This window comes from Chlorocebus sabaeus, chromosome 2 (assembly GCF_047675955.1).
Source record: "Chlorocebus sabaeus isolate Y175 chromosome 2, mChlSab1.0.hap1, whole genome shotgun sequence".
In the NCBI taxonomy this organism is placed as follows: domain Eukaryota; kingdom Metazoa; phylum Chordata; class Mammalia; order Primates; family Cercopithecidae; genus Chlorocebus; species Chlorocebus sabaeus.
This window is the reverse complement of record NC_132905.1, coordinates 144,603-170,708: the sequence shown is the minus strand read 5'-3', so window position 1 is coordinate 170,708 and position 26,106 is coordinate 144,603. Positions and strand designations below refer to the sequence as shown.

General features: G+C 62.2%; 2 protein-coding genes across 9 annotated transcripts in view; both read right to left on the bottom strand.

Moving 5' to 3' along the window:
* Window positions 1-15,946, bottom strand: part of UCKL1 (uridine-cytidine kinase 1 like 1) — a 34,603-nt gene extending 18,657 nt beyond the window's left edge. For 4 of the 5 annotated variants that reach the window (XM_008010431.3, XM_073005075.1, XM_008010427.3 and 1 more), the window contains exon 1: window positions 14,714-15,946. In XM_008010431.3, the coding sequence (XP_008008622.1) occupies window positions 14,714-14,826 (113 nt within the window). In that variant the 5' untranslated portion in view covers window positions 14,827-15,946. The remainder of the gene's footprint in view (window positions 1-14,713) is intronic. The other variant, XM_037983018.2, reaches the window with a different exon arrangement.
* A 1,140-nt stretch (window positions 15,947-17,086) lies between these two features.
* Window positions 17,087-26,070, bottom strand: ZNF512B (zinc finger protein 512B). Of its 4 annotated transcripts, none has more exons than XM_037983012.2 (18): window positions 25,999-26,070; window positions 24,092-24,214; window positions 23,636-23,778; window positions 23,146-23,274; window positions 22,412-23,052; window positions 22,082-22,308; window positions 21,913-21,984; window positions 21,665-21,808; window positions 21,383-21,507; window positions 21,212-21,304; window positions 20,939-21,037; window positions 20,693-20,863; window positions 20,171-20,365; window positions 19,859-19,960; window positions 19,530-19,592; window positions 18,899-18,997; window positions 18,321-18,542; window positions 17,087-17,878 (listed from the first exon to the last, which is right to left on the bottom strand). In XM_037983012.2, exons 2-18 carry the CDS (start codon window positions 24,210-24,212, stop codon window positions 17,861-17,863), a joined length of 2,664 nt encoding a protein of 887 aa, XP_037838940.1. In that variant the 5' UTR covers window positions 24,213-24,214; window positions 25,999-26,070; the 3' UTR covers window positions 17,087-17,860. The 4 variants fall into 4 exon arrangements, with proteins under 4 accessions (XP_037838940.1, XP_072861160.1, XP_037838939.1 ...); XM_073005059.1 differs by adding an exon at window positions 25,341-25,421 and having other exon boundaries at window positions 17,087-18,542; window positions 25,999-26,032; XM_037983011.2 differs by having other exon boundaries at window positions 17,087-18,542.
* Window positions 26,071-26,106: the final 36 nt, after the last annotated feature.

Here is a 26,106-nt window from a genome sequence, read left to right as displayed (position 1 = left end):
GAGGGTGTGTGTGAGAGGGAGGGTGTGTGTGTGAGAGGGAGGGTGGTGTGTGAGGGAGGGTGTGTGTGTGAGGGAGGGTGTGTGTGTGAGGGAGGGTGTGTGTGTGAGGGAGGGTGTGTGTGAGAGAGGGAGGGTGTGTGTGAGAGGGAGGGTGTGTGTGAGAGGGAGGGTGTGTGTGTGAGGGAGAGTGTGTGTGAGAGAGGGAGGGTGTGTGTGAGAGGGAGGATGTGTGTGAGAGGGAGGGTGTGTGTGTGAGGGGAGGGGTGTGTGTGTGAGAGGGGAGGGTGTGTGTGTGAGAGGGAGAGTGTGTGTGAGAGAGGGAGGGTGTGTGTGTGAGAGGGAGGGTGTGTGTGTGAGAGGGGAGAGTGTGTGTGTGAGAGGGAGGGTGTGTGTGTGAGGGAGGGTGTGTGTGTGAGAGGGAGGGTGTGTGTGTGAGAGGGAGAGTGTGTGTGTGAGAGGGAGGGGTGTGTGTGAGGGAGGGTGTGTGTGTGTGAGGGAGAGTGTGTGTGAGAGAGGGAGGGTGTGTGAGAGAGGGTGTGTGTGAGAGGGAGGGTGTGTGTGGAGGGTGTGTGTGTGTGTGAGAGGGAGGGTGTGTGTGTGAGGGAGGGTGTGTGTGTGAGGGAGGGTGTGTGTGTGGAGGGAGGGTGTGTGTGTGGAGGGTGTGTGTGGAGGGTGTGTGTGTGTGAGGGAGGGTGTGTGTGGAGGGTGTGTGTGTGTGAGAGGGAGGGGTGTGTGTGGAGGGTGTGTGTGTGTGAGGGAGGGTGTGTGTGTGAGAGGGAGGGTGTGTGGTGTGAGAGGGAGAGTGTGTGTGAGAGAGGGAGGGTGTGTGTGTGAGTGGGAGGGTGTGTGTGTGAGAGGGAGAGTGTGTGTGTGAGAGGGAGGGTGTGTGTGTGAGGGAGGGTGTGTGTGTGAGAGGGAGGGTGTGTGTGTGAGAGGGAGAGTGTGTGTGTGAGAGGGAGGGTGTGTGTGAGGGTGGGTGTGTGTGTGTGAGGGAGTGTGTGTGTGTGGGAGAGGGAGGGTGTGTGAGAGAGGGTGTGTGTGAGAGGGAGGGTGTGTGTGGAGGGTGGTGTGTGTGTGAGAGGGAGGGTGTGTGTGTGAGGGAGGGTGTGTGTGTGAGGGAGGGTGTGTGTGTGGAGGGGAGGGTGTGTGTGTGGAGGGTGTGTGTGGAGGGTGTGTGGTGTGTGGGGAGGGGTGTGTGTGGAGGGTGTGTGTGTGTGAGAGGGAGGGTGTGTGTGGAGGGTGTGTGTGTGTGAGAGGGAGGGTGTGTGTGTGAGGGAGGGTGTGTGTGTGAGGGAGGGGGTGTGTGTGTGGGAGGGTGTGTGTGTGAGAGGGAGGGTGTGTGTGGGAGGGGGTTGTGTGAGGGAGGTGTGTGTGTGTGAGGGAGGGTGTGTGTGTGTGTGGAGGGTGTGTGTGTGTGTGAGAGGGGAGGGTGTGTGTGTGTGTGAGGGAGGGGTGTGTGTGTGTGAGAGGGTGGGTGTGTGTGAGGGAGGGTGTGTGTGTGTGTGAGAGGGAGGGTGTGTGAGGGAGGGTGTGTGTGTGTGAGTGGGAGGTAGGGGTGTGTGAGGGAGGGTGTGTGTGTGAGGGAGGGGTGTGGTGTGTGAGAGGGAGGGTGTGTGTGTGAGGGGGAGGGTGTGTGTGGAGGGAGGGTGTGTGTGTGTGAGGGAGGGTGTGTGTGTGAGGGGAGGGTGTGTGTGGTGGGGGTGTGTGTGTGTGAGGGAGGGTGTGTGTGTGTGTGAGAGGGGAGGGTGTGTGTGTGAGGGAGGGTGGTGTGTGGAGGGTGTGTGTGTGTGAGTGGGAGGGTGTGTGTGGAGGGGTGGTGTGTGTGTGAGGGTGGGTGTGTGTGTGGGAGGGTGTGTGTGTGAGGGTGGGTGTGTGTGTGTGGAGGGTGTGTGTGTGAGGAGGGGAGGGTGTGTGAGGGAGGGTTTGTGTGAGGGAGGTTGTGTGTGTGTGAGGGAGGGTGTGTGTGTGTGTGGAGGGTGTGGTGTGTGTGAGAGGGAGGGTGTGTGTGTGTGTGAGGGAGGGTGTGTGTGTGTGAGAGGGAGGGTGTGTGTGAGGGAGGGTGTGTGTGTGTGAGAGGGAGGGTGTGTGAGGGAGGGGTGTGTGTGTGTGAGAGGGAGGTAGGGGTGTGTGAGGGAGGGTGTGTGTGTGAGGGAGGGTGTGTGTGTGAGAGGGAGGGTGTGTGTGTGAGAGGGAGGGTGTGTGAGAGGGAGGGTGTGTGTGTGAGAGGGAGGGTGTGTGTGTGAGGGAGGGTGTGTGTGGAGGGGTGTGTGTGTGTGAGGGAGGGTGTGTGTGTGTGAGAGGGAGGGTGGTGTGTGTGAGGGAGGGTGTGTGTGGAGGGTGTGTGTGTGTGAGAGGGAGGGTGGTGTGTGGAGGGGTGTGGTGTGTGTGTGAGAGGGAGGGTGTGTGTGTGAGGGAGGGTGTGTGTGTGAGGGAGGGTGGTGTGTGTGGGAGGGTGTGTGTGGAGAGGGAGGGTGTGTGAGGGAGGGGTTTGTGTGAGGGAGGTTGTGGGTGTGTGTGAGGGAGGGTGTGTGTGTGTGTGGAGGGTGTGTGTGTGTGAGAGGGAGGGTGTGTGTGTGTGTGAGGGAGGGTGTGTGTGTGTGTGAGAGGGAGGGTGTGTGTGAGGGAGGGTGTGTGTGTGTGAGAGGGGAGGGTGTGTGAGGGAGGGTGTGTGTGTGTGAGAGGGAGGTAGGGGTGTGTGAGGGAGGGTGTGTGTGTGAGGGAGGGTGTGTGTGTGAGAGGGAGGGTGTGTGTGTGAGAGGGAGGGTGTGTGAGAGGGAGGGTGTGTGTGTGAGAGGGAGGGTGTGTGTGTGAGGGGAGGGGTGTGTGTGGAGGGTGTGTGTGTGTGAGGGAGGGTGTGTGTGTGTGAGAGGGAGGGTGTGTGTGAGAGGAGGGGTGTGTGTGTGAGAGGGAGGTTGTGTGTGTGAGGGAGGGTGTGTGTGTGAGAGGGAGGGTGTGTGAGAGGGAGGGTGTGTGTGTGAGAGGGAGGGTGTGTGTGTGAGGGAGGGTGTGTGTGTGAGGGAGGGTGTGTGTGTGTGAGAGGGAGGGTGTGTGTGTGAGGGAGGGTGTGTGTGTGTGAGGGAGGGGTGTGTGTGAGGGAGGGTGTGTGAGAAGGTGTGTGTGTGAGAGGGAGGGTGTGTGTGTGAGAGGGAGGGTGTGTGTGTGAGGAGGGTGTGTGTGTGAGGGAGGGTGTGTGTGTGTGAGGGAGGGTGTGTGTGTGAGGGAGGGTGTGTGTGTGAGAGGGAGGGTGTGTGAGAGGGAGGGTGTGTGTGTGAGAGGGAGGGTGTGTGTGTGAGGGAGGGTGGGTGGGGGGGTGTGTGGAGGGAGGGTGTGTGTGTGAGAGGGAGGGTGTGTGTGTGAGGAGGGTGTGTGTGTGAGAGGGAGGGTGTGTGTGTGAGGGAGGGTGTGTGTGTGAGGAGGGTGTGTGAGGGAGGTGTGTGTGAGGGAGGGTGTGTGAGAGGTGAGGGTGTGTGTGAGAGGGAGGGTGTGTGTGTGAGGGAGGGTGTGTGTGTGAGGGAGGGTGTGTGTGTGTGAGAGGGAGGGTGTGTGTGTGAGGGAGGGGTGTGTGTGAGGGAGGGTGTGTGAGAGGGAGGGTGTGTGTGTGAGGGAGGGTGTGTGGTGTGAGGGAGGGTGTGTGTGTGTGGGAGGGTGTGTGTGTGAGAGGGAGGGGTGGTGTGTGAGAGGGAGGGTGTGTGTGTGAGAGGGGAGGGTGTGTGGTGTGAGGGAGGGTGTGTGTGTGAGAGGGAGGGTGTGTGTGTGGAGGGAGGGTGTGTGTGTGAGGGAGGGTGTGTGTGTGAGAGGGTGGGTGTGTGTGAGGGAGGGTGTGTGTGTGAGGGAGGGGTGTGTGTGTGAGGGAGGGTGTGTGTGTGAGAGGGTGTGTGGAGGTGTGTGTGTGAGAGGGAGGGTGTGTGTGTGAGAGGGAGGGTGTGTGTGTGAGGGAGGGTGTGTGTGTGAGGGAGGGTGTGTGTGTGAGGGAGGTGTGTGTGTGAGGGAGGGTGTGTGTGAGAGGGAGGGTGTGTGTGTGAGGGAGGGGTGTGTGTGTGAGGGGAGGGTGTGTGAGAGGGTGTGTGTGAGAGGGAGGGTGTGTGTGTGAGAGGGAGGGTGTGTGTGTGAGGGAGGGTGTGTGTGTGAGGGAGGGTGTGTGTGTGAGAGGGAGGGTGTGTGTGTGAGGGGAGGGTGTGTGTGTGAGAGGGAGGGTGTGTGAGAGGGAGGGTGTGTGTGTGAGAGGGAGGGTGTGTGTGTGAGGGAGGGTGTGTGTGTGAGAGGGAGGGTGTGTGAGAGGGAGGGTGTGTGTGTGAGAGGGAGGGTGTGTGAGAGGGAGGGTGTGTGTGAGAGGGAGGGTGTGTGTGTGAGGGAGGGTGTGTGTGTGAGAGGGAGGGTGTGTGAGAGGGAGGGTGTGTGTGAGGGAGGGGTGTGTGAGAAGGTGTGTGTGTGAGAGGGAGGGTGTGTGTGTGAGAGGGAGGGTGTGTGTGTGAGGGAGGGTGTGTGTGTGAGAGGGAGGGTTGTGTGTGTGAGGGAGGGTGTGTGTGTGAGGGAGGGTGTGTGAGAGGGAGGGTGTGTGTGTGAGAGGGAGGGTGTGTGTGTGGAGGGAGGGTGTGTGTGTGGAGGGAGGGTGTGTGTGTGAGAGGGAGGGTGTGTGTGTGAGGGAGGGGTGTGTGTGTGAGAGGGAGGGGTGTGTGAGAGGGAGGGTGTGTGTGTGAGAGGGAGGGGTGTGGTGTGAGGGAGGGTGTGTGAGTGGAGAGGGTGTGTGTGAGAGGGAGGGTGTGTGTGTGAGAGGGAGGGTGTGTGTGAGAGGGAGGGTGTGTGTGAGAGGAGGGTGTGTGTGTGAGGGAGGGTGTGTGTGTGAGAGGGAGGGTGTGTGTGAGAGGGAGGGTGTGTGTGAGGGAGGGTGTGTGAGAGGTGTGTGTGTGAGGGAGGGTGTGTGTGTGAGAGGGAGGGTGTGTGTGTGAGGGAGGGTGTGTGTGTGAGGGAGGGTGTGTGTGTGAGAGGGAGGGTGTGTGTGTGAGGGAGGGTGTGTGTGTGAGAGGGAGGGTGTGTGAGAGGGAGGGTGTGTGTGTGAGGGAGGGTGTGTGTGTGAGAGGGAGGGTGTGTGAGAGGGTGTGTGTGTGAGGGAGGGTGTGTGTGTGAGAGGGAGGGTGTGTGAGAGGAGGGTGTGTGTGTGAGAGGGAGGGTGTGTGTGTGAGAGGGAGGGTGTGTGTGTGAGGGAGGGTGTGTGTGTGAGGAGGAGGGTGTGTGAGAGGGAGGGTGTGTGTGTGAGAGGGAGGGTGTGTGTGTGTGAGGGAGGGTGTGTGTGTGAGGGAGGGTGTGTGTGTGAGAGGGGAGGGTGTGTGTGTGAGGGAGGGTGTGTGTGTGAGAGGGAGGGTGTGTGAGAGGGAGGGTGTGTGTGTGAGGGAGGGTGGGTGTGTGTGAGGGAGGGTGTGTGTGTGAGAGGGAGGGTGGTGTGTGAGAGGGAGGGTGTGTGAGGGAGGGTGTGTGTGTGAGAGGGAGGGTGTGTGTGAGGGGAGGGTGTGTGTGTGAGAGGGAGGGTGTGTGGAGAGGGAGGGTGTGTGTGAGGGAGGGTGTGTGAGAAGGGTGTGTGTGTGAGAGGGAGGGTGTGTGTGTGAGAGGGAGGGTGTGTGTGAGGGGAGGGTGTGTGTGAGGGAGGGTGTGTGTGTGTGAGGGAGGGTGTGTGTGTGAGAGGGAGGGTGTGTGTGTGAGGGAGGGTGTGTGTGTGAGAGGGAGGGTGTGTGAGAGGGAGGGTGTGTGTGTGAGGGAGGGTGTGTGTGTGAGAGGGAGGGTGTGTGTGTGAGGGAGGGTGTGTGTGTGAGAGGGAGGGTGTGTGAGAGGGAGGGTGTGTGTGGAGAGGGAGGGTGTGTGTGTGAGAGGGAGGGTGTGTGTGTGAGAGGGAGGGTGTGTGTGTGGAGGGTGTGTGTGTGTGAGGGAGGGTGTGTGTGTGTGAGAGGGTGTGTGTGTGAGAGGGAGGGTGTGTGTGTGAGGGAGGGTGTGTGTGTGAGGGAGGGTGTGTGTGTGAGGGAGGGTGTGTGTGAGAGGTGTGTGTGTGAGAGGGAGGGGTGTGTGTGTGAGAGGGAGGGTGTGTGTGTGTGAGGGAGGTGAGGGAGGGTGTGTGAGAGGGAGGGTGTGTGTGTGAGAGGGAGGGTGTGTGTGTGAGGGAGGGTGTGTGTGTGAGAGGGAGGGTGTGTGTGAGGGAGGGTGTGTGTGTGAGAGGGAGGGTGTGTGAGAGGGAGGGTGTGTGTGTGAGAGGGAGGGTGTGTGTGTGAGAGGGAGGGTGTGTGTGTGAGAGGGAGGGTGTGTGTGGAGGGTGTGTGTGTGTGAGGGAGGGTGTGTGTGTGTGAGAGGGTGTGTGTGTGAGAGGGAGGGTGTGTGTGTGTGAGAGGGAGGGTGTGTGTGGAGGCTGTGTGTGTGTGTGAGGGAGGGTGTGTGTGGAGGGTGTGTGTGTGTTTGAGGGTGTGTGTGTGAGAGGGAGGGTGTGTGTGTGTGAGAGGGAGGGTGTGTGTGGAGGGTGTGTGTGTGTGAGAGGGAGGGTGTGTGTGGAGGGTGTGTGTGTGTGTGAGGGAGGGTGTGTGTGGAGGGGTGTGTGTGTGTGTGAGGGAGGGTGTGTGTGGAGGGTGTGTGTGTGTGTGAGGGAGGGTGTGTGTGTGAGGGAGGGTGTGTGTGTGAGGGAGGGTGTGTGTGTGAGAGGGAGGGTGTGTGTGTGTGAGAGGGAGGGTGTGTGTGTGTGAGGGAGGGTGTGTGTGAGAGGGAGGGTGTGTGTGTGAGGGAGGGTGTGTGTGTGTGTGAGGGAGGGTGTGTGTGTGTGAGGGAGGGAGACGTGTGTGTGTGTGAGGGAGGGTGTGTGTGGAGGGTGTGTGTGTGTGAGAGGGAGGGTGTGTGTGGAGGGTGTGTGTGTGAGAGGGAGGGTGTGTGTGGAGGGTGTGTGTGTGAAGGAGGGTGTGTGTGAGGGAGGGTGTGTGTGTGAAGGAGGGTGTGTGTGTGTGTGAGGGAGGGAGACGTGTGTGTGTGTGAGGGAGGGTGTGTGTGTGTGAGGGAGGGTGTGTGTGGAGGGTGTGTGTGTGTGTGAGGGAGGGTGTGTGTGGAGGGGGTGTGTGTGTGTGAGAGGGAGGGTGTGTGTGTGAGAGGGAGGGTGTGTGTGTGTGTGAGGGAGGGAGACGTGTGTGTGTGTGAGGGAGGGTGTGTGTGTGTGAGGGAGGGTGTGTGTGGAGGGTGTGTGTGTGTGTGAGGGAGGGTGTGTGTGGAGGGGGTGTGTGTGTGTGAGAAGGAGGGAGACGTGTGCACACTCCAGCCCTAACCAGGACCACTCTCGCCACCTAGATCTGGAGCAGCAACCTCTGTCCCACTGGAATGTTTTTAAGCACAGGCCAGTTTTTTACTATAGACGGAACCGCAGTCTGTCCTTGGAACTGGCCGTCCCGCTGCCGCCAATGCATCAGGGCCTGGCTGCGGCATCAAGCCTGGTGCTTCCCCGGGCCGGTGGATGGCTGAGGACACGGCCGGGACAAGGGCCTTCCTGCCTCTGGGATGACCTGAGCGTCTCGTGGGAACACTCATGTTCCCGGCGGCGCAGCCCTCCCCGTGCCAGGGGGACGGTGTCCGTGGGCACACAGGGGGCAGTGGGAGGAGAGAGCCTAGCCCAACCGGTGACAGGCCACCTCAGCAGCTCTCACGGGCCAGAGAACAGTGTGGCAACATTGACAGCAGCGAGAAGACCCGCTGTCTGCCTGACGTGGAAAGCGTGCTGCGCCCTCCTCGGAGACAGCCAGCCTGCCTGTTTCTGTGCCGCCGTCAGGGAGTGAGCGCTGGGAATAATCAGCCTCACCTCCGTGGCCTCAGAGATCGCTCTGGAGCTGAGCGCTGACGTCAGCAGCAGGGCTGAGCACAAACAACACAGCCAGGCGCCAAGAGAACCAGGCGAGGGGGCCCGGGGACAGCGCCACTGCACGGTGCCCTGAAAGGGGAGCAGGTACCATGGCACTGCCCCGAGACCGTGTGTGGGGGCTGTGGCTGGAACGGGACCTGCACCCCACCTGCCTGAAGGGCTGTCAGTCAAGAAGGAAGATGGGACCCAGCAAACAGAAGCTACGACCCCACACAAGTGTCCCCTGGATGGACACTGCCAACGCACCAGCAGTAAACAAAAGGGCCTGCAAGGCTCACCCCCGGGGCCACCCCCCCAGCAGGTGGTGACGGATGCCCACAGCTGGGGACAGTGCGGCAGACCAGCTTAGGCCCGGCAGATACAAACGCTCCGATGGCCATGGACGCCGTGGTGGGCAGAGAAGAAATCCAGGCGGCCCCTCCCCTCTACGTCTAACCCCAGCATCCGCAGGGAATCACCCACGGTCTTCAGCCTCAGGGAGGAAGCTCTGACACAATCTGACTTGCAAAGAGGCTCCCCAGCAAAGCTCCCAGCACCGCCCGTGCGACTGCCTGCACTTCCTCTGCGTACCCTGCACGCCGAGGGTGAGCCCACTAATGCACAGAGCTGGGACTAACTTGAGGGGCAGACACCAGGTGGCGGAGGCTGGGCTGGCACCGTGTCCGCTCCCCACTGGAAGTCTCCTGGTGCTCAGGCCTCTCCAGCAGGAGCCTCCCAACCCCCCATTTGTGGCTCCTCCTCATCCTACTGAAGTAACCGCAGATCCCTCCCGAGGCACGCGCTGGCCCTTCTGCTGGGAGCCGTGCCATGCAGTGGAACAGTCAGAAGCAGGCCAGGACGATGTGCCAGGAACCCGCCTCACCACAGGCCTGTGACGGTGTCAGGCTGAGTCTGCACCAAGCCCAGCCCCACTACCTTCTCCAAAGCTGGTCTGTCTCTGAGAGTCAAGGACAAAGCCTCCCCCCACTTTTCACAAGCAGCACCCCTTGACAGAGGAAAGTTGGCCGGGTGTGGTGGCTCATGCCTGGAACAGCCCTTTGGAGGCTGCAGGAGGAGGACTGCTTGAGGTCAGCAGTTCACGACCAGCCTGGGCAACATGGTGAGACCCCCGTCTCCACAAAGAAAACTTTAGAATATTAAAAATAAATAAAAAGAGAGGAGAAAGTTACACAACAAACCTCATTTCCCGTGAACAGATGGACAAGAGTGCTTCTGGCCACAACAACAAAGGTTAATTCCAGCCCAGAGGGTTCCGAGCCGTAACCAACACAAGAGAGACGTGCCCAGACCAACGGCCCCAAGCAGAACTGCACCTTCGACCCTGGGCTCTGCCCGGTGCCCGAGAGCACCTGCCAGCCTGTTTGATTCCTGATACCCACAGACGTGCACCAAACCCAGGCCTGAGTGGCCAGGACCACAGCACAAGTGGGCGCCCCGCGCAGCAGCGACCTCCAGCCGAGACTCACCTGCCTTCTGCTCCAAGGGCCCGGCACCCTGAGATCCTGATGCCAGGGTAAGATGGGGGGCTGCTCATGGTCGAGGACACGGGTGGGTGCTCCTGAACAGCGAGTGGCCCCAGGGGTGCATGCGTGGGGGCTCAGGCGCAGGCAGCCGTGGGGGGCATCACCACCTCAGACCCACAGCAGTCCCCTAAAGCAGCTCAGGAGCTCCGGCCACCTGAACTGCCCATCCATGGGCAGGACTACTCCTATGGGCAGCACAATGGGTGCAGAGCTGGGGGCTGGGGGTAAGACCCTTGGCTGGTAGAAGCTGCCTGCCAAGTGTCAGCAGAGACTCAGCAGCTAGGAGGCCCTTGGAGCCCCTACCGTACTGAGGGCACAGCACTCACTGCCGTCCTCAGAGGCCAAGGCCACAGGCATAAGAGGATCACCCAGCTGGGGGCTTGTGTGTGCCTGATATTAATAGCGCTGGCTTTGCCTGGTGTGGCCCTGACAATCCTCGGGCCAGCCCTTGGTGTGAACTGCCCCCTCCTGTGTGTGCGCTGGCACATTTGGCCAGCCTAGGGCCGCAGGCTTGCGGAGGACCACCCTGCGCCATGTGCCTGCACCCCTCCTGGATCCCCTGGAAAAAGCTACAGTCCCCTGGCCTGCCTGGGGCTACAGAGTGAACCCCCCACAGCAGGACAGGGAAATCTGAGGCGCCTCTTGGCCAGATGTCCCGAACGTCAGTGCTGAGCTGGGCACCCCATCCCTAGCCCCAAAGTGCTTCTGACAGGCATAAACAAATCTGAAACTCCACCCTCTGGCACCATCTGAAAATAACTGCCCTGCCCTGCCCCCACTCACAGGGGATCCTGCAGGGACCTGCAACCACCCAGGGCTCAGCACCCAGGGCTCAGCACCCAGGGCTCAGCAGAGCACCGCGGACACAGTCACCTCTCCGAGAGCCCACAGAAACAGGGGTTCCGCCCCACCCTCAGCAGAATTTGTCAAGGATGTGCACAGAGGTCCTGGCAGCCCTAAGCTCTCCCGGGCGGACAGGTTACCATGGGAGTCTGCTTCCTCCTACCATGGGTTTCTCTTGGAGCTTCTAGTACTGAGGCAGGGGCTGCCAGGAGCTCAGGGAAAAGGGAAGACTCCACATGGAGCTCATACTCCTGAAAAGTAGGCCACTCCTGGGAGCTGCCTCAGAGGCAGGACGGGCCCATCTGTCTGTGTCCACAGGTGCTTCCTCTCCTCATTCTGCTCCCCGGAGGCGGCTACACCCCTCACCTGGGAAGTGGCAGGAGACAGCCCAGGGCCGGGGAGGCAGAGGCTGTCCTGAGCAGGGGCGCGGAGCCCGGGCTCCTGGGAGCCGTGTCACTGGCTGGGCTGTCTGAACAGCAGAGTGGACTCAGGCTGGTCTACCTGGCATGGGCATGCTCTGGTTGCCCCAGCTGGCCAAGAGACCCGTGGAAGCCAACACTATGCTGGGCAGGCCAGTCACGCTGCCTCGCTGCAGACCACGTGGTCCCAACATGCCCCTCCAGGAGGCTGCTCTCGGCCACAGCAGCCCACGGCAGGAAGGGGCTGCTCCCAGCGGGGAGGGGTGGCCTGCCCTGGTCCCATTCACTGGTGTTCCTCCCAGGTTCTGACTTGCTGAGCTGGGCCGGTCCGGAGAACTCCCATTCCCACACCACCCACAGGTGCTGACACCGTGTTGGGGTAAGCACTGCCCAGGGTACCTTCTGCCTAAGGTTTCCTCCTTGCAGGTGAGGCTGAGGCCAGTGGTGCTGGAGGCTGCCTTAGCCACTTCTGGGCACCTCTTGCCCCTCCCTCACCTTCAGCCATCCTACTCTGGGCCACAGCACAGTCGAGTGTGGCTCAGTCCCCTCCACAGAGCCATGGCTTGCCTCAGTTTCCTCCCCAAGGACAACAGCAGGTGCATTACAGGTGGGCCGGCTCACAAAGACCAAGGCAGATGCCTCATCGGTGATAAGGGCCCCATGAGTGTCGTCATCGTAAAGAAACAAGCACAGGTGGCCGGGCGCAGGGCTCACGCCTGGAATCCCAGCACCAGCTCACAAAGACCAAGGCAGACGCCTCATCAGTGGTAAGGGCCCCATGAGTGTCATCATCGTAAAGAAACAAGCACAGGCGGCCGGGCGCGGGGCTCACGCCTGGAATCCCAGCACTTTGGGAGGCCAAGGCGGGTGGATCACCTGAGGTAGGGAGTTCAAGACCAGCCTGACCAACGTGGAGAAACCGGGGTCTCTACTAAAAATACAAAAATTAGCTGGGCACGGTGGCACATGCCTGTAATCCCAGCTACTCAGGAGGCTGAGGCAGGAGAATCGCTTGAACCCGGGAGGCAGAGGTTGCTGTGAGCCAAGATTGCGCCATTGCACTCCAGCCTGGACAACGAGAGCAAAACTCCCTCTCAAAAAAAAAAAAATAATAATAAAATAAGCACAGGCAGCCGGGCACGGTGGTTCACGCCTGTAATCCCAGCACTTTGAGAGGCTGAGGTGGGTGGATCACCTGAGGTCAGGAGTTCAAGACCAGCCTGGCCAACATGGTGAAACCCCGTTTCTACTAAAAATACAAAAAATGGGCCAGGTGCAGTGGCTCACACCTGTAGTCCCAGCACTTTGGGAGGCCGAGGCTGGCTGATTACGAGGTCAGGAGATGGAGACCATCCTGGCTAACACGGTGAAACCCTGTCTCTACTAAAAATACAAAAAACTAGCCGGTTGTGGTGGCGGCGCCTGTAGTCCCAGCTACTCGGGAAGCTGAGGCAGGAGAGTTACTTGAACCCGGGAGGTGGAGGTTGCAGTGAGCTGAGATGGCACCACTGCACTCCAGCCTGGGACTCTGTCTCCAAAAAAGAAAGGAAAGAAAGACAGAAAGAAGCCCAGGCACGTGTGGAGACTGGAGGCAGGGCTACCCCTCACCAACTATCCACAATGTGAAGGAAACCAGAAGCAAACATCCAGCAGTAGGGAGCGCCGGGCATGGAAACCGACGCCGAGGAAACAGCCGCAGGAGAGCACAGAGGGAGAAAGAAAGGCTCAGGTACTCCCTTGCTGTGCTTCCGGCCTGTTCTACCACCCCTGGGGTCACCATTGCCCACGGACCTTCCTGTTGGGTGCCTGAAGCACGGCGCCTCCTGACAGGTCAGGTTTAAGGGAAGTTTGCGGGATAACTAAAAAGAGGCTGGAAAGAGGAGGGAGCAGGGAGGAGCTAGCCCACAGGAGCCAACGCTGGCCTGACCCCTGTGCTGGACTGACTCTGGGAGAGTCATTAGGGCAGCTTTCTCAGTCGGGACGAGCACTGGGGGGTTGGGGACTTGCACTGGCCCACGCCACCACTCTGGAAACCTTCCCTCAGCAGGACCTGCTCTGCACAGGTCATGGGCAGCCTCCCTCTGCTCCCCACTTCCACAGCTCCAGACTCCATCTCAACCGCAGCCAGGAGTCACTGCTAACACCACAAAGGACCTGTTCCTGCACCAGCATGGGTCAGCTCTGGGGCAGGTGCCCGGGACAGAGTCATGAGTGACAAGCAGACAGTAAGCAACGGGCGAGACGGACAGACTGACTGCTGGGATGACGCGGCAGGAGGAACTGGAATGGTGCTGGAGGAGCCCCAGCCCTGGGGACAGACCTCCACCTGTGCACAGACCTCCAAGCTGGAGCCTGCTCTGGAACACCAAGGGCAACACCAGAGGTTGAAGAGGGGCAGACGCAGGAACGCTGGGGGACACACTCGGGGAACAGTGAGAAAAGCCCTAGGCTGGGGCAGAGGAAGTCTGCAATGGTACAAGCATCAAGACACAAAGTGCAAGAAATTTGTCTAAGACAAGAGGCAGTTCCAGGGCAAACCGGGGCCCCTGGAGAAGGGTGCCGCAATCTATCCTCACTGCCTGCAGCTTCCCTCCTGTCCCTTGGTAACCACACCAAACAAATATAACAGCAGTCTCTGCCTCCTCAGACACCGCGAGGGCCACTGTGCCCAGCCCACTGTCTGTACACAGGGCAGGCCCAGATGGCTGCTGCCACCAACCTGTGTTATCTGGGAGTGCCTTTATCAAGAGCCCTCAGTGCTTGTCTAGCGTTGGCCTGCCCCACCTTGGGTTAAAACAAAGCCTCTTTGGTGGCCGGGCACGGTGGTTCATGCCTGTAATCCCATGGAGGCTGAGGCAGGCAGATCACTTGAAGTCAGGAGTTCGAGACCAGCCTGGACAACATGACAAAATACCTGTCTACTAAAAATACAAAAAAATTAGCCGGGCGTGGTGGCGCACACCTGTAATTCCAGCTACTTGGGAGGCTGAGGCAGGAGAATGGCGTGAACCTGGGAGGCGGAGGTTGCAGTGAGCCGAGATCCAGCCACTGCACTCCAGCCTGGGCGACAGAGCGAGACTCCATCTCAAAACAAAACAAACAAACAAAACAAAGCCTCTTTAGAATCAACAGAGGACAGACTCAGGTCCTATTAGACTCCAGCCATGCAAAGTTCCCAGTCACTGCCCACTAGGAGGGTATGGACTGAAAGGACACAGGACCACGGGAAAGCTCTTTCCGCCCAGCAGCTCCTGGAGAAGAGCGACCCTGTGCCGGGACACCCTTCCCCCGGCGGCCCCCAGCGCAGCCCATCTCTGAGGAAGTCCTGGCTTACAGCGTTTCTGACCAGTCACAGCCTGAACCCAGGCAAGAGGCGCCTGAGTAGGATCAATCCTTTCCATGGGGACCCCTCGGCTCCCCAAGGGACACTTCAGACGGGAAGGGAGGGGCAGCGCCCAGAGCGCCCTCCTGCAGCCCCGGGCACTGCGTGGCCACCGCCCCCTGACGGCCACGGCCGCAAAGGCGCCGCGCAGGGCTCGGGTGGGGTGCCTCCTCCCGCTGCACCCCCACAACTTCCCCACCTCATGCTCTTGCAAAGCCCCAGCAGAGCCTCCAAGGTGCGTGAGGGGCAATCAGAAGGCACCGTGCGCCGCCGCACCCCCAAATCCCGACCCCTGGCCTCGCGGGTCGGGCCGGGCCACACCCCGAGCGGACAACACTGAGCAACTCGCACAGTAGAGCAGGCACACGGCCCGCTGGGTGCTCAAGGCCGAGGGCCCCACCCACTGGCGGCAGAGACCAAGGTCAACGCTGGGGGTGCGCACCCGGGCTCCTTCCCCGGGCTCCGAGAAGCCTGCCGTCTTGGGCCAGGTCCGTTCTCCCGGCCGCTTCAAGCCCGCAGGGTTCCGCCCGGCACGTGGGAGAACGGGGCGCCGCCGCCTGGCCTCCGGGAGTGGGGGAGCTGGGCTCGCGGCGAGGACTGACCACCCTCCCACCTCGGCCAGGGCTGCGGCCCGTTTCCCGCTCGCCAGTGAAGTGGAGGCGGCGCCCACGCCTACCGGTCCTCGCACGCGGTCTCGCTTTTCTCAGTCTGCCGGCCTGGCGGGTCTCGGGCCGTAGGTGGCGACGTGGGCGAGGGGTCGGCGTCCGCGCGGGCCGGGGGCGCAGCCATTGCGCTCGGAGGCCTCTCCGCGGGCCGGGCTGGGCCGGGCGGCGCGCGTGGGCCGCCGGGAGCTGGTGGTTCCCTCTCCCGCCCACCGCGGACTACGAGTCCCACAAGGCCGCGCGTCGCGCACTACGAGTCCCACAAGGCCGCGCGTCGCGGACTACGAGCCCCACAAGGCCGCGCGTCCCGGACTACAAGCCCCACAAGGCCGCGCGGAGGGCACGCGGGACCCGTAGTTCTACCGCCGCCACCACGTGCCCGGAGGGCCCCGCCCCCTGCGTTTCACCACAAACTCAGTCGCACAAAAACCCTGGAAAAAAATCAATAAACATTTATTTGATACAGTCATTTTAATACATACAGTGATGGCCCGTCCGCACGCCACTCGGGACCAGGGCGCGGGGCGGGGACGAGGACCGGGGACAGATGGTCACAAGGCGGGCGGGGCCCGAACTCACCGTCGAAACATCTCGCAAATAAACACTTTGTAGATAGAATATATATGTATATATATATGGTTACAAGTGATAGCTGGAACCTCTTTCAAAATGCACTTATGTACTGAGAACTGGCATTAAAAAACCCAAACCAAGAAACCCAAAGCACAGGACGCGCGGCCGCGAGGCAGGGGAGAGCCTGGGGCCCCAGACCCCGGCCTGGGGGAGCCGCCTGGGGCCCGCCAAACAGGGCACGCGGGGACGGCCCCTCCCGGGGTCAGGCTCACTGGCTCCTTCCCTTCAGCGCCACCAGGCAGGAGGGTCAACGGTCACACAGGAGGCACCCTCACCTGCCTTTGCACCAGCAAATAAAGTGCATCCCATTTTCGTTGAGTGTCGGCTCGGTGAGTCAGCCTTTCCGGGCCCTTTCCTGTTCTCAGGGCAGGGGGCGTGCGCTGAGCCAGAGGTAGAGCTGCAGAAAGGGCCCGACTGGGTCCCGGGCAGGGCCGGCGCCCACCACCCTCTGGGGGTCTGCTATGCTGGTCCCTCTCACTGAGGGCTCCTGGAGGCCTATGTGGGCCAGCGTAGGGAGTGGGCAGACCCTGCTGAGCTCCACCCAGGGCCCTACCCCTTGGGAGGAGTGCTCTGCAGACCAGCATGTGGGAGAGGGAGGGAAGAAAGGAGGGGTCAGACCCAACAGCCACTTCTGACAGGAGCCCCCACGCCTACCTTAAAGACAAAGGGGGTTAAAGTGCTAAGCATCAAGGTATCCAGGACTCCTCTTCCCACACCAGGGATTATCTGTGGGCTTTGGGAGTGTCCCAGAAACTCACCCCCAGCAAAAACCAGACCCTCTTCTCTCCTCCCCAAGGGCCAAGTACCTGAGAGGCTGGGGCAGGCGCGCGACACCTTGCAGAGGTGTTCAGGTCCACCCTCCTCCCGCCATTGGTGGCAAGGACAAAGTGCACCTAGGCCCCTGCCCAGTGCCTGCTCCCCTCCCCTCCCCTCCCGAGGCTGCCCCAGCAGAAGCTGTCAGACCCCACCCTCCACCTCCAGCCCCACAGGCTGCACCAGTGAAGCTCTGGGACACAGGAAGGAGAGCCTCCCCCGACCCTCTGACGCTGGGTCACGCCCATCTCTGCCCAAGCCTCCATCCTCTCATCAGGCCCAGGTGTGCATGGGTGGGGGAGTCCAGGTCTCCACACCCCTCCCTAGCACATCTGGCAAGGGCTGCTGAGGGTCAGAGCCTTCTGGCCCAAGGATAAAGCCAGAGACAGGAAGTGTACTGCAACCCCAGTCCCCAAAGTGCTCCTGGAATTTGTCTCCCTACTACTGCAGGCCGAGCCCAGTGGGGCCCCTTCTCCCTGGGGGATGGGTGAGGGTGGGTGCTGGGGGCAGAGGCAGTGCCCAGTACTGCCTCCCTGAGCAGCAAGGGACCCAAAGCCCAGAGACCCACGCCCTGGCCCAGCCCAACCCCCAGGCCCACCGTCTGCACCAGGAAACCCTTAGCACCAAATGTCAGATTGTGAGTTTTTGTATAAAAAACAATTTAAAAAAAAGGTTGTTACTTGTCACAGCAACAAGACTGGCATCCACTACACCCAGGAGACACACGCACACGGGCAAACATCAAAATTCACATCGTCCAGGGTCAGTGGGGATGAGCCCTCAGCCCACTCCCACCCACCCTGGAAAACGGCCTCCCTCCAAAGCTGCCCCCTCAGAGCCTCGTCCTCCCTGCAACGCTGTGGTTGGAAGGCAGGACCCCAGGGAGGCAGCCACAGGCTGTGGCCCCCTCTTCCAGGCACCCTGGACTCCCTGCCTGACCCCTGCCCAACCTGTAGACCCAGCCGTCCCCCGGGGCACAAAGGGGGCAAAGACAACTCTGGAGCTGCCATCAGCCTGCGTGACTTTGGCCGACCCCTCCCCTGGCTGGCCTTCAGTTCCCATATCAGACCACACGACCAGAAACAACGGGGGCCGGTTAAAAAAAAGTGGGGAGGGGCCTCCCATGAGAGCTGGGCCACTGGGCCTACCCAGATTGCCAGACAGAAGGCTGCCTTTCCCCCAGTGGCCACTCAGAGCCAGGCCAGCTCTGCCCAGCTTCCTACCCCACATGCCCGTGGGCCCCAGGAAGACCCCAGAGCCCAAACTAGTCCATCCCTACTCCATGAGGCTGCTCCAACCTAGGCCTGCAGTGCCAGAAGGCTGAACACTGGAGGGAGAGCACACTCCAGGGGCCCCACATTCCCAGGGCTGGCAGCTGTGTTGAAGGGCATCAAGCTCCTGCTGCCCTGTAGGTGCAAGAAGCAAAACCCTCCCTTACCCCAAGCTGGGAGCACAGACAGGCCTGTGGGGCAGGGCCTGAGCACAGCAGGGATCACACTGACAGAGGAGCGGCAGGGATGGGGTAGGGGGCAGCCCTGGAGAGGTAGAAAACAGAAGCAGGGGGACCAAGTGGGTGGCCAAGGGCAGGCAGGAGCCTGTCGGGTCAGCATGGCAGTGGTCAGACGGGGGTCTGTCCTGGGAGGTAGCTGGGGGTGCTGGAGTTCCAGTGTTGGGTGGAGGTGAGGCCAGGATGGTGGCTGCCGGCTGCCAGTCGCTCAGGTGCCCTCACCAGCCTAGAACCACAGGTCACCAGGGATGCCTGAGCCTTGAGGGAGCCAGGGTGGGGACCCGGCAGGGCCTGAGGAAGCAGAGCCCGGAGGCCAAAGGCCATCTGCCTGCTCTGCACTGCAGCCCCTGTGGCACCAAGACCCCAGACACATTCCCATGGGGAGGGGCAACCCTCCCGGCTATTGCACTTCTGCTGGACACACCTTGGGGAGCCCCAACCCAGGTGTGCCCTGTGGCAGCCTTAACAGGGGAAGGGCCACCTTCAGGGCAGGGAGAGTGGCTGGCTGCCCCCACTGGACGGATGAAGAGGTGGGGGTGGGGGATGGAGAACTGGAGGACAGAGGTCCCGGAGCTAGCCCTGCCTTGAACAGAGGGCGGTGCGGCAGCTGCATGGGGGCCAGGCCCCACCCACCAAGCTCACTTTTCAGGCGCCTTGCTGGCTCCCACCTTCCGGCCAGCGGAGCCCCGGGCCCCCTTGTCTCTGCATGCTAGAGGCCAGTCGTCCCGGCGCAGGGGCAGCTTGGCCACAGGCTCCTCTGGGGGCCGCTCCTTGGGCTTTCGGCCCCGCTTCTTCCCACCTGCCAGATTTTTTTTCTTTTCCTTCTTGGGCACCAATGAGTCCTGGCTCCTGTGTTTGGGAGGTGGGTCTGCTGATGTTCGGAACCAGTTCTGGGGAGAGAAAAGCGCTGATGAAGACCTAGGACTGGATGCTGAGCACCTGAGCCAGGTGTAGCCTGAGAGCTGAAGACCTGTCTGCCTACAGGACTAGGCAAGCACCCGCGGCAAGGCTGCTGGGGGCTGGACAGGCGGACACCCTCAGGGCAGCTCCAGCTCAGGGTGCAAGCCTCCCAGTTCTCCCAGGGAAGCCAGACCCGACTTTGAGGAGAAACTACCAGATTTCTCCACATTGGCTGCTCTCCCAGGCACACTCCATGGGCCACTGATCTCTCCACCCACAAGGGGTACCCAACCCCAGCCCCGTCCCCTCCTGGGCTAGCCACAGGCTCTGGTGATAGCCCTTGCACCTCTGCGTGGGTCTTGAGGATGTGGTATTTGACGCCACTCTCAGAGCTGAACTCCTTCGGACACAGCAGGCAGTGGTACTTCCCCGCCAGGTGGGCCCCCTGCAATGCACAGGCAGGCCAGTGCCTCAGCCCTTGGAGGACCCAGATCTGTCCTAAGCCCTTACTCATGGCTAAAGGGTCAAAGTCAGGGGTGGCCAAAGGAAAGCTGTGGCTATCTGTGCTGGACAGTGCTGGGGGTCACTGGGTTGCCGGGGCTGCAGGGGTGGTGGGGAGAGGAAGGGTAGGGAGAGGCAGGTGCCCAGGGGAAGAGTTGCAGACCTTTGCTAAGCATCCCTTATCCTAAGCCAGTGTGCCATCTGCCTGGGTCGGGGTGCCCACTCATGCCTACATGGACACAGAACTCCGAGGACAGGACTAGGACTCATTGGCTTGTGGTTGGGGTTAGGGGTGAGGGAGGTGTCCTAGGCTGGCCATCAGCCACCAGCCAGTCTCTGGGTTCGTGGAAGAGGAGGCCACATAGAAAAAGTGGGGGGCAGGGCAGGGTCCCACACTATTTTGTGGGAGGGCCAGGTGGGGTGAGCTGGGATCTCTGAGTGCAGCACTTGGCCATGGGGCAGGCCCCAGAACTGACCTTGCTGCAGCTGGCAAGATGAGCCTTGAGTCCGGACACACTGGAGTAGATGGCTTCACAGCACTGCAGGGGAGGCAGCCGTGGGCGAGGGCCTCTGGTGGGCACCCCACACCAAGATATACCCCTGCCCTACCCCAGGGGATCTCTGAGGCCTCTTTGGGGCAAGTGAGGGGGTGTGAGTCCTGGGAATTGGGCGGGCTGGGCATGCAAGGCCTGGGGTGGGCTGGGCACCTCCTGAAAGCTCTCAGCCTCCACTCCTGCTGAGGGCCACACCTGGGCTCTGTCCCTGTGTGGGTCCCCACGCCCCCCACCCGGTGGCCTCTGCTCACATCATTGGGACAGTTGACGTGGCCTTTCTCCTTCACTTCATTCTTCCATGCCTCTAGCAGCTGGGGGTTCAGCGTGGGGAGCCCTGGCCGAGTGTAGTTGAGCTGTGAATTCGACAGCACCAGGGTGAGCCCGAGGCCAGGAGACACCCCAGCTGCTCTAAGAACACTCGCCTTGGCAGCAGGCAACACTCGCCACAGATGGCGGGGGCAACGGGTGGCCCAGGTCACGGGGCGGCTGTCCCAAGGCTCAGGCCAAGGCATGTCCCGCCCAGAGCCCACAGCGCTGTCCACAATACTGGGTGGGCAGCTCACCCGTGCGGTCTCGGGCACAAGGTCATCCTTCATGCGCCGCTTGGTCCAGTCGCGGGCCAGCTCGTCCTCTGCTATCTCCTGCAGGTGGAACACCGCCACCTGGGCCGACGTGCGGCGGACACGCCCACTTGGGGTCCGCTCCACACCCAGCAGGTCCTCAGCCTCGGGGGACTTGTCTGTGGGTTCCTCAGGGGGCTGAAGGGCAGGAAGGCACGGAGGCTAGAGTGAGCCGCAGGAGCAAGAGGCAGGTCGGCACGCAGTGAGGCCACCCCAAGGCCGGTGGACCCACAGGCCTCGTAGTGTGCTGGGGACACGGCAGATGCAGGCAACCCGAGGGAACAGGGAGGTTTCACCCTCCCGCCCACCAGGACACGCGCCTCTTACAGAGAGGGGTGGGAAACACACACGTTAGGCGGCACATGGACAAATACGGTTGGTACCCGAGGCACACGAAACACACACGGCAAACAGGAGCAAGCATGGTGCCACGGAATGGATGCCACAGAACGGAGAGCCACTCACAGGGGCCGTGTGCTCCGAGCGCACGTGGTAGTCGTGGCCGGCCTTGGATCGGTATGTCTTGCCACAGTGGGTGCAGGGGAAGGAGGGGCTGTCCACCTCGCAGGGCGGCTTCCCACAGCGCCGCTGGTGGTACTGGTAGCCCATGAGGCTGGAGAAGGCAGCCCCGCAACCCTGGGGGTCAGGCCAGAGGGTGGGTGAGTGGCCAGCAGGGCACCCCCACCCCACACTGCCGTGGCCCCCACTGACCTCCTGGGGGCAGCGCAGCCGTCCCATCTGCTTCAGCACCTTGCGCAGCCGCTCGCGCTCCTCCTGCTCACCCCCCTCAGAGGCCTCGGTGTCAGAGGGCTGGGGACAGGGTGAACGTCGGTCACCCACCACCACCACAGGTCCCTGCCCTGGCCCTGCCCCACCCAGGTGTTGGGCCACCGTCATCCGAGGCTAGAAACTGGGGGAGCTGTGGTGAAGGTGGGGTGTGAGGTCAGAGGTCATGCTGGACAGGTGCTGGGGGCCCAACAGTACCTTGGCACTGTGCTCGGCCATAGTGTGGTAGTTGAGGCCAGCTTTGGACTTGAACTGCTTCCGGCAGTGCTGGCACTTGAGTGCATCCTGAAGCTGCAGATGGCGCACGTGTGAGAAGCCTGCTTGGGTCCGGGGCACCTCCCTCCCAGCGCCTTCCGGGAGCTGCCTTACCTTCTGACACACCTCCATGTGCTTCTTGAGCCCCACGAGCGTCTTCCGGGTGACCACGTTGCAGGTGGGGCAGACGGCTTCCCCGCGCTCATGGATGGCCCTCTGCCACTGCTCTTCAGGGCCACCTGTGGGGAAGGTGGGGGCCTCGAAGGCTTGTGGGGACCCCTGAGTGGCCTGGACACCAGGCACAGAATACAGCCTCCACACTCAGCCCCCATCCCTGTGCTGTGGGATCTACCCGCGGTCTAGAGCTGCCCTGAGCCCCTGCCAGGCAGCCCCTACCTGGAGCTGGGTGGGCCATGGGGGCTGGTGCCTCCTTGCTGACAGTGATGGGGGCTGGCACCTTCTTCCGGGCATCCTCAGGGCCTGGCCCCTCCTGCTTCTTGGAGCGGTGAACTCGGGCCTTGTCCTCAGCTTTGACCAGGCCTGTGTGCACACATGGGGTGGAGGGAGGCAGGGGTGGGCTCAGGGGCTGCCGCTCAGTGGACAGTACCCTAGCCCTGGAAGTGCACACCGGGCTGGGGTCTTACCTTTGAGCCCAAAGGTCCCTGAGATGGATGGCTGCTCCCCTGTAAACTTCTTGGGTGTTTTCTGTTTCCTTCCTGACTCGGGGAGAGAAAACGGGGGCCAAGATTCTGGTCAAATAACCGTCAGGAGCCGAGCCTGCGCCAGCCGCCACCCCTGGGGCTCTCATCTTACTGTGCTTCGTGCGCTCGGGGTCCTCCTCAGGTGGGGACGCAGGGCCTGCAGCCCTCAGTGCCTCCACGCCCCCCGACGGCCTGCTGCCTGGCGACAAGGAGCCACTGCTGGCGTCTGCACTCAGCTGGAAGGCCGAGCTCTGGCCCATGGTGGAGGGGCCGAACTCCCCATTCTCTGGCCTGGCCTGCTTGGGTGGAATTGGGCAGGTGTCCAGGCCGTCCGCAGCCCTGCAGGGAGCAGGTGAGGTGAGGGCCAGGAGGGCCTAACTTTGGGCCCCATTACCCCCAGGCCATGGCCGAGGAGCACCCCGGCCTGGAACGAGCCCCATACCTTTTCTTACCACTGTTCCTCCCTGTGGCACGAGGTGCTTTGTTTTCCGACTTGGTCAGCAGCACCATTTTGCAGGGCGGTGTGTGTCTGCTGATGGCAATGGGCCTGCTGACTGTCACCGGCTTGCTGACCACAATGGGCCTGCTGACTGTCACCGGCTTGGTGACCGGCACGGGTTTCGTAACTGTCACAAGCTTTGTGACCGTAATGGGTTTGGTGACAGGTACAGGTTTGGTGACCGGCACAGACTTGGTGACTGTGATGGGTCTGGTGACTGGCACAGGCCTAGTGACTGGCATGGCCTTGGTGACTGGCATAGGCCTGCTGACTGTGACAGGCTTGGTGACCGGCACGGGCCTAGTGACTGGCATGGGTCTGCCAACAGAGACTGGCTTGCTGATGCCAATGGGTTTGCTGACGCCCACGGGTTTGCCAATAGTGACAGGTTTGCTCACTCCAATGGGCTTGCTGACCCCAACGGGCCGGCTGATGGTGACCGGCCTGCTGATGGGCCCAGGCTTGGAGGCAGGCAGGGGTCGGTCCATGTGGTTCCAAATCCGGTGTTTCTCCAGCTGGGTCTTAGAGGTGAATGCAGCCTCGCAGAAGGGGCAGGGGAAGGCAAGCCGATCTGAGATGGCACCCTGGGCAGGGAGGGCGGGTGTGGGACAGGGCCCCAAGGGCCTCTGCCCAGACACACCCCAAGGCCTCCTCTTCCCTGACCCACAGTCCCTTACCCCTTGGCACCGCTGGTAATGGTACTTGAGCCCGTAGATGCTGGGGAACTCCAGCCAGCACCCCGAGTTTGGACACTTCACCCTCGAGTGTGCCTTGAACTCATCCTTCCAGTCGTTCATCAGGGAGAGCTAGGTGTGGGGAAAGGTGGTGCTGCTGACCCGCAGCCACCCGGGCCACTGCCAGCCCGAGCCCCAGACTCAGAGCCCTCCCTGGGCCTGCAGGGTGCACACATCACATGAGCCCCTCAACATCGGACTACAGTGGGAATTCAAGCCACCCAGCAGGGGCCATGCACAAGACCTGTTCTAGGAGCCCAGAATCTCCCAGCACACCAGATATAAAGCCAGACCACATGAAGCCTGCCAGGCCAGTGCCCACACCTTGAGGCACAGAGTTGGTACCAGATGAGCAGAGGACAAATCAGGGCAGGGCAGTGGCTGGACAGGGAGACCCCAGCATGAGCCCCACCATGGCCCTGAGGGAGCTCACAGGAATGTCTCGGAGGGCCTGGTTCTCGGCTTTTGGCCGCCCCTTTTTCTTCCCTTCTGTCTTGTCGCTGGCTGGACTTCCTGGGTCAAAGCAGAGAGGGGCTTGGCCGGGCACTGTCTGTCCACCACGGACCACTGGCATCCCTGCAGCACATAACACAGCAAGGCTCGGAAGCTGTGTAGCACTGTCTACCACCAGGGGCTGCACAGGCCCACAGTGAGCACCACTGTCCCAACACCAGGGCACCGGGGGCAGGGGCTGTGGCCAGCTGAGGACAAGAACCCAGGGCCCTGGGCGATGTCCAAGGCAACCCTTCCCCTGGTAAGGTCCTTGGGAACTCAAGGGGCCTAGCTGGGTACCTGGAGACAGGATGCCCGGGGCGGGGAGGTGGCCCACTCCTACCCCTTGCTGCCCAGAACCATGCCCAGAATTGACTTTGGCCCTGACTCCTCTTACCCATCTTCGGTGGGTCATGCAGCATTGGAAGTCGGACCTCCTTTCGACTGCCATCCTTCCCAGGACCACTCTTGCTGGACCCCGGGGGCCGACGGCCTCCAACGCAGAAAGGATCCGTCATCTCTGCAGAGCAAGCAGACAATCTGTGAAGCCTGACGGGCCCCACTCAGAACACGTGGTGAGGCTGCCCTGGAGCCCCGCCCTTGGCAGGTCCTCTCTGGTCAGGGAAGAGGGGCCTGCCCTCCTGTGGTTTTGTTCACGTGGGAAAAGCAAGTGATGGGGGGTTCTGACTTAGGGGAGGGGCTGCCAGCCAAGGGCTCCCCAGATAACCCAGGAGGCGTCATCAGTTTGGAAGGATCTAGTCCTGTCCTGAGACCCTCACCAGCTTCCAGATCCCCTTCCCAACACACAGCCCCATAGCTGCGGAGATGATGCTGGAGGGGATGCTGGGAGGGGTGTGCCCCCGGGAGAGGTGCCTCGTGCAGGAGGAAGGAGGCTGGCAACATTCCTCCAGGGGACAATTATGTCTCCGATGATGGCTGCTGGCTCACAAGCTGCCCGGGCCCAGCAGTGGGGGCACAGCTTCTCAGTGGGGTCCTGGTACCTTCCCAGGCAGACCTGATGCAATGCCAGCCTACCCAGGCAGGTACCCTTGGAATCTTCTCTCCAGACACAGATGGAAAACAGCCAAGATGGGCACTGAGGACCCCCAGCCCACTGCAGCCCTGCACCAGGCTCCTGTCTCTGTACTGGCTGAGCTATCCTACCTGACCCTCTTCACAGACTTGTCTCGGGGCCTGGCAGGCTGAGCCGCCCCCAGCCTCTCTCTGGAACTTCTTAGTCTCCTGCCTACAGACCCATCACCACCACTTCAGCCAAACAGGTAGTGGAAGCACTAGCAGTGAAGGCCCAGGCTGCTGGCCAGAGAGAATGCCCTGCTGCCCAACGCTGGGCCCCCCGAGGTCCTGTGCTGCTGGGAACCCCATCCTGAGAGCTGGGGAGCAGAGGAGACTCTGGGCTCAGCCCTGTGGAAAAGCCACGGAAAGAGGTGGGACAGGAAGCAGGGTGAGGGGTGGGTGGGCAAGTGGCCCCCTCCTGACACCTTCTAATTAACTGAGATCAGAGGGGATGGGAAGGGGCTGCTGTGTCCAGGAGGGCCAGAGAGCTGAGGTCAGAGGTCAGGACAGTCACTGCCCATTGCTAAGGGGGAGGCCAGTGTCCGGGCACAAAGTTCTCTGGAAGTCCTCACTTTGCAACTTTGAAAGGAGACAGGGTCCGCATGAGTCATCCCAGCACCTGACGACCCCGGTGGCCCCAATTTTTCTGAAGCCTGGGAGAAGAATTCAGAGGAGTGGGACCTGAGGCCAGGGCCGGCCTGGGAGGCAGAGGCGCGACTGGCGCCCCGGGCGAGAAGGGGCTTCGGCCCCACCGAGCCCAGCGGGCACACCGAGCCCTGGCGGGGAGAGGGGGCTCCGCCGCGCTGCGCGCAGGAGACGCCAGCAGCGGGTCCGCCGCGTAGGCCGTTCGGCCCGGGACCCCGGCCCAGGCCTGGCGCGCGGGTGAGCGCGGCCAGGGACGCGCACCTGGGGCCAGCCTCGCCACCCACCTGTCACCTGGGGCCGGGCGCGGGCGCGGGCGCGGGGCGCGGGCCTGGGCCTGGCCGGGCAGGGCCGATCGCGGGCGCGGGGTGGGGGGGCGAAGGCAGTGAACCAAAATGGCGACTTTTTCTGGAGAAGGAGGAGGCAGGAAGACGCGCCGGCGCGGGGCGCGGGGGCTCGGGCGCGGCGGGGGGCGGGGGGGCTCCGGGCCCGGCCCCCTCCTCGGCCTGCGCGCGGGGTCGAGATCCGGGGCGCGGTGGGCGCCGGGGCTGCGGCCAGATCGGGGCCGGGGCGCGGCCGGGCGCTTACCTGCGGCGCCCAGCGGGGCTGCGGCCGGGCCGGGCCGGGCCGGGGTGGGGGGCGCGGGGCGCGGGGCGCGGGGCGCTGGGTCCGGGCGGCGCAGGCTGCGCGCCGCGC

Coding starts and splice junctions, on each gene's coding strand:
- ZNF512B (XM_037983011.2), bottom strand. CDS start 24,212: ATGACGGATCCTTTCTGCGTTGGAGGCCGTCGGCCCCCGGGGTCCAGC. Junction 21,038..21,211: donor TGGCCGAGCACAGTGCCAAG/GTACTGTTGGGC, acceptor CCCTGTCCCCAG/CCCTCTGACACCGAGGCCTC. Junction 20,864..20,938: donor GGCTGCGCTGCCCCCAGGAG/GTCAGTGGGGGC, acceptor CCTGACCCCCAG/GGTTGCGGGGCTGCCTTCTC.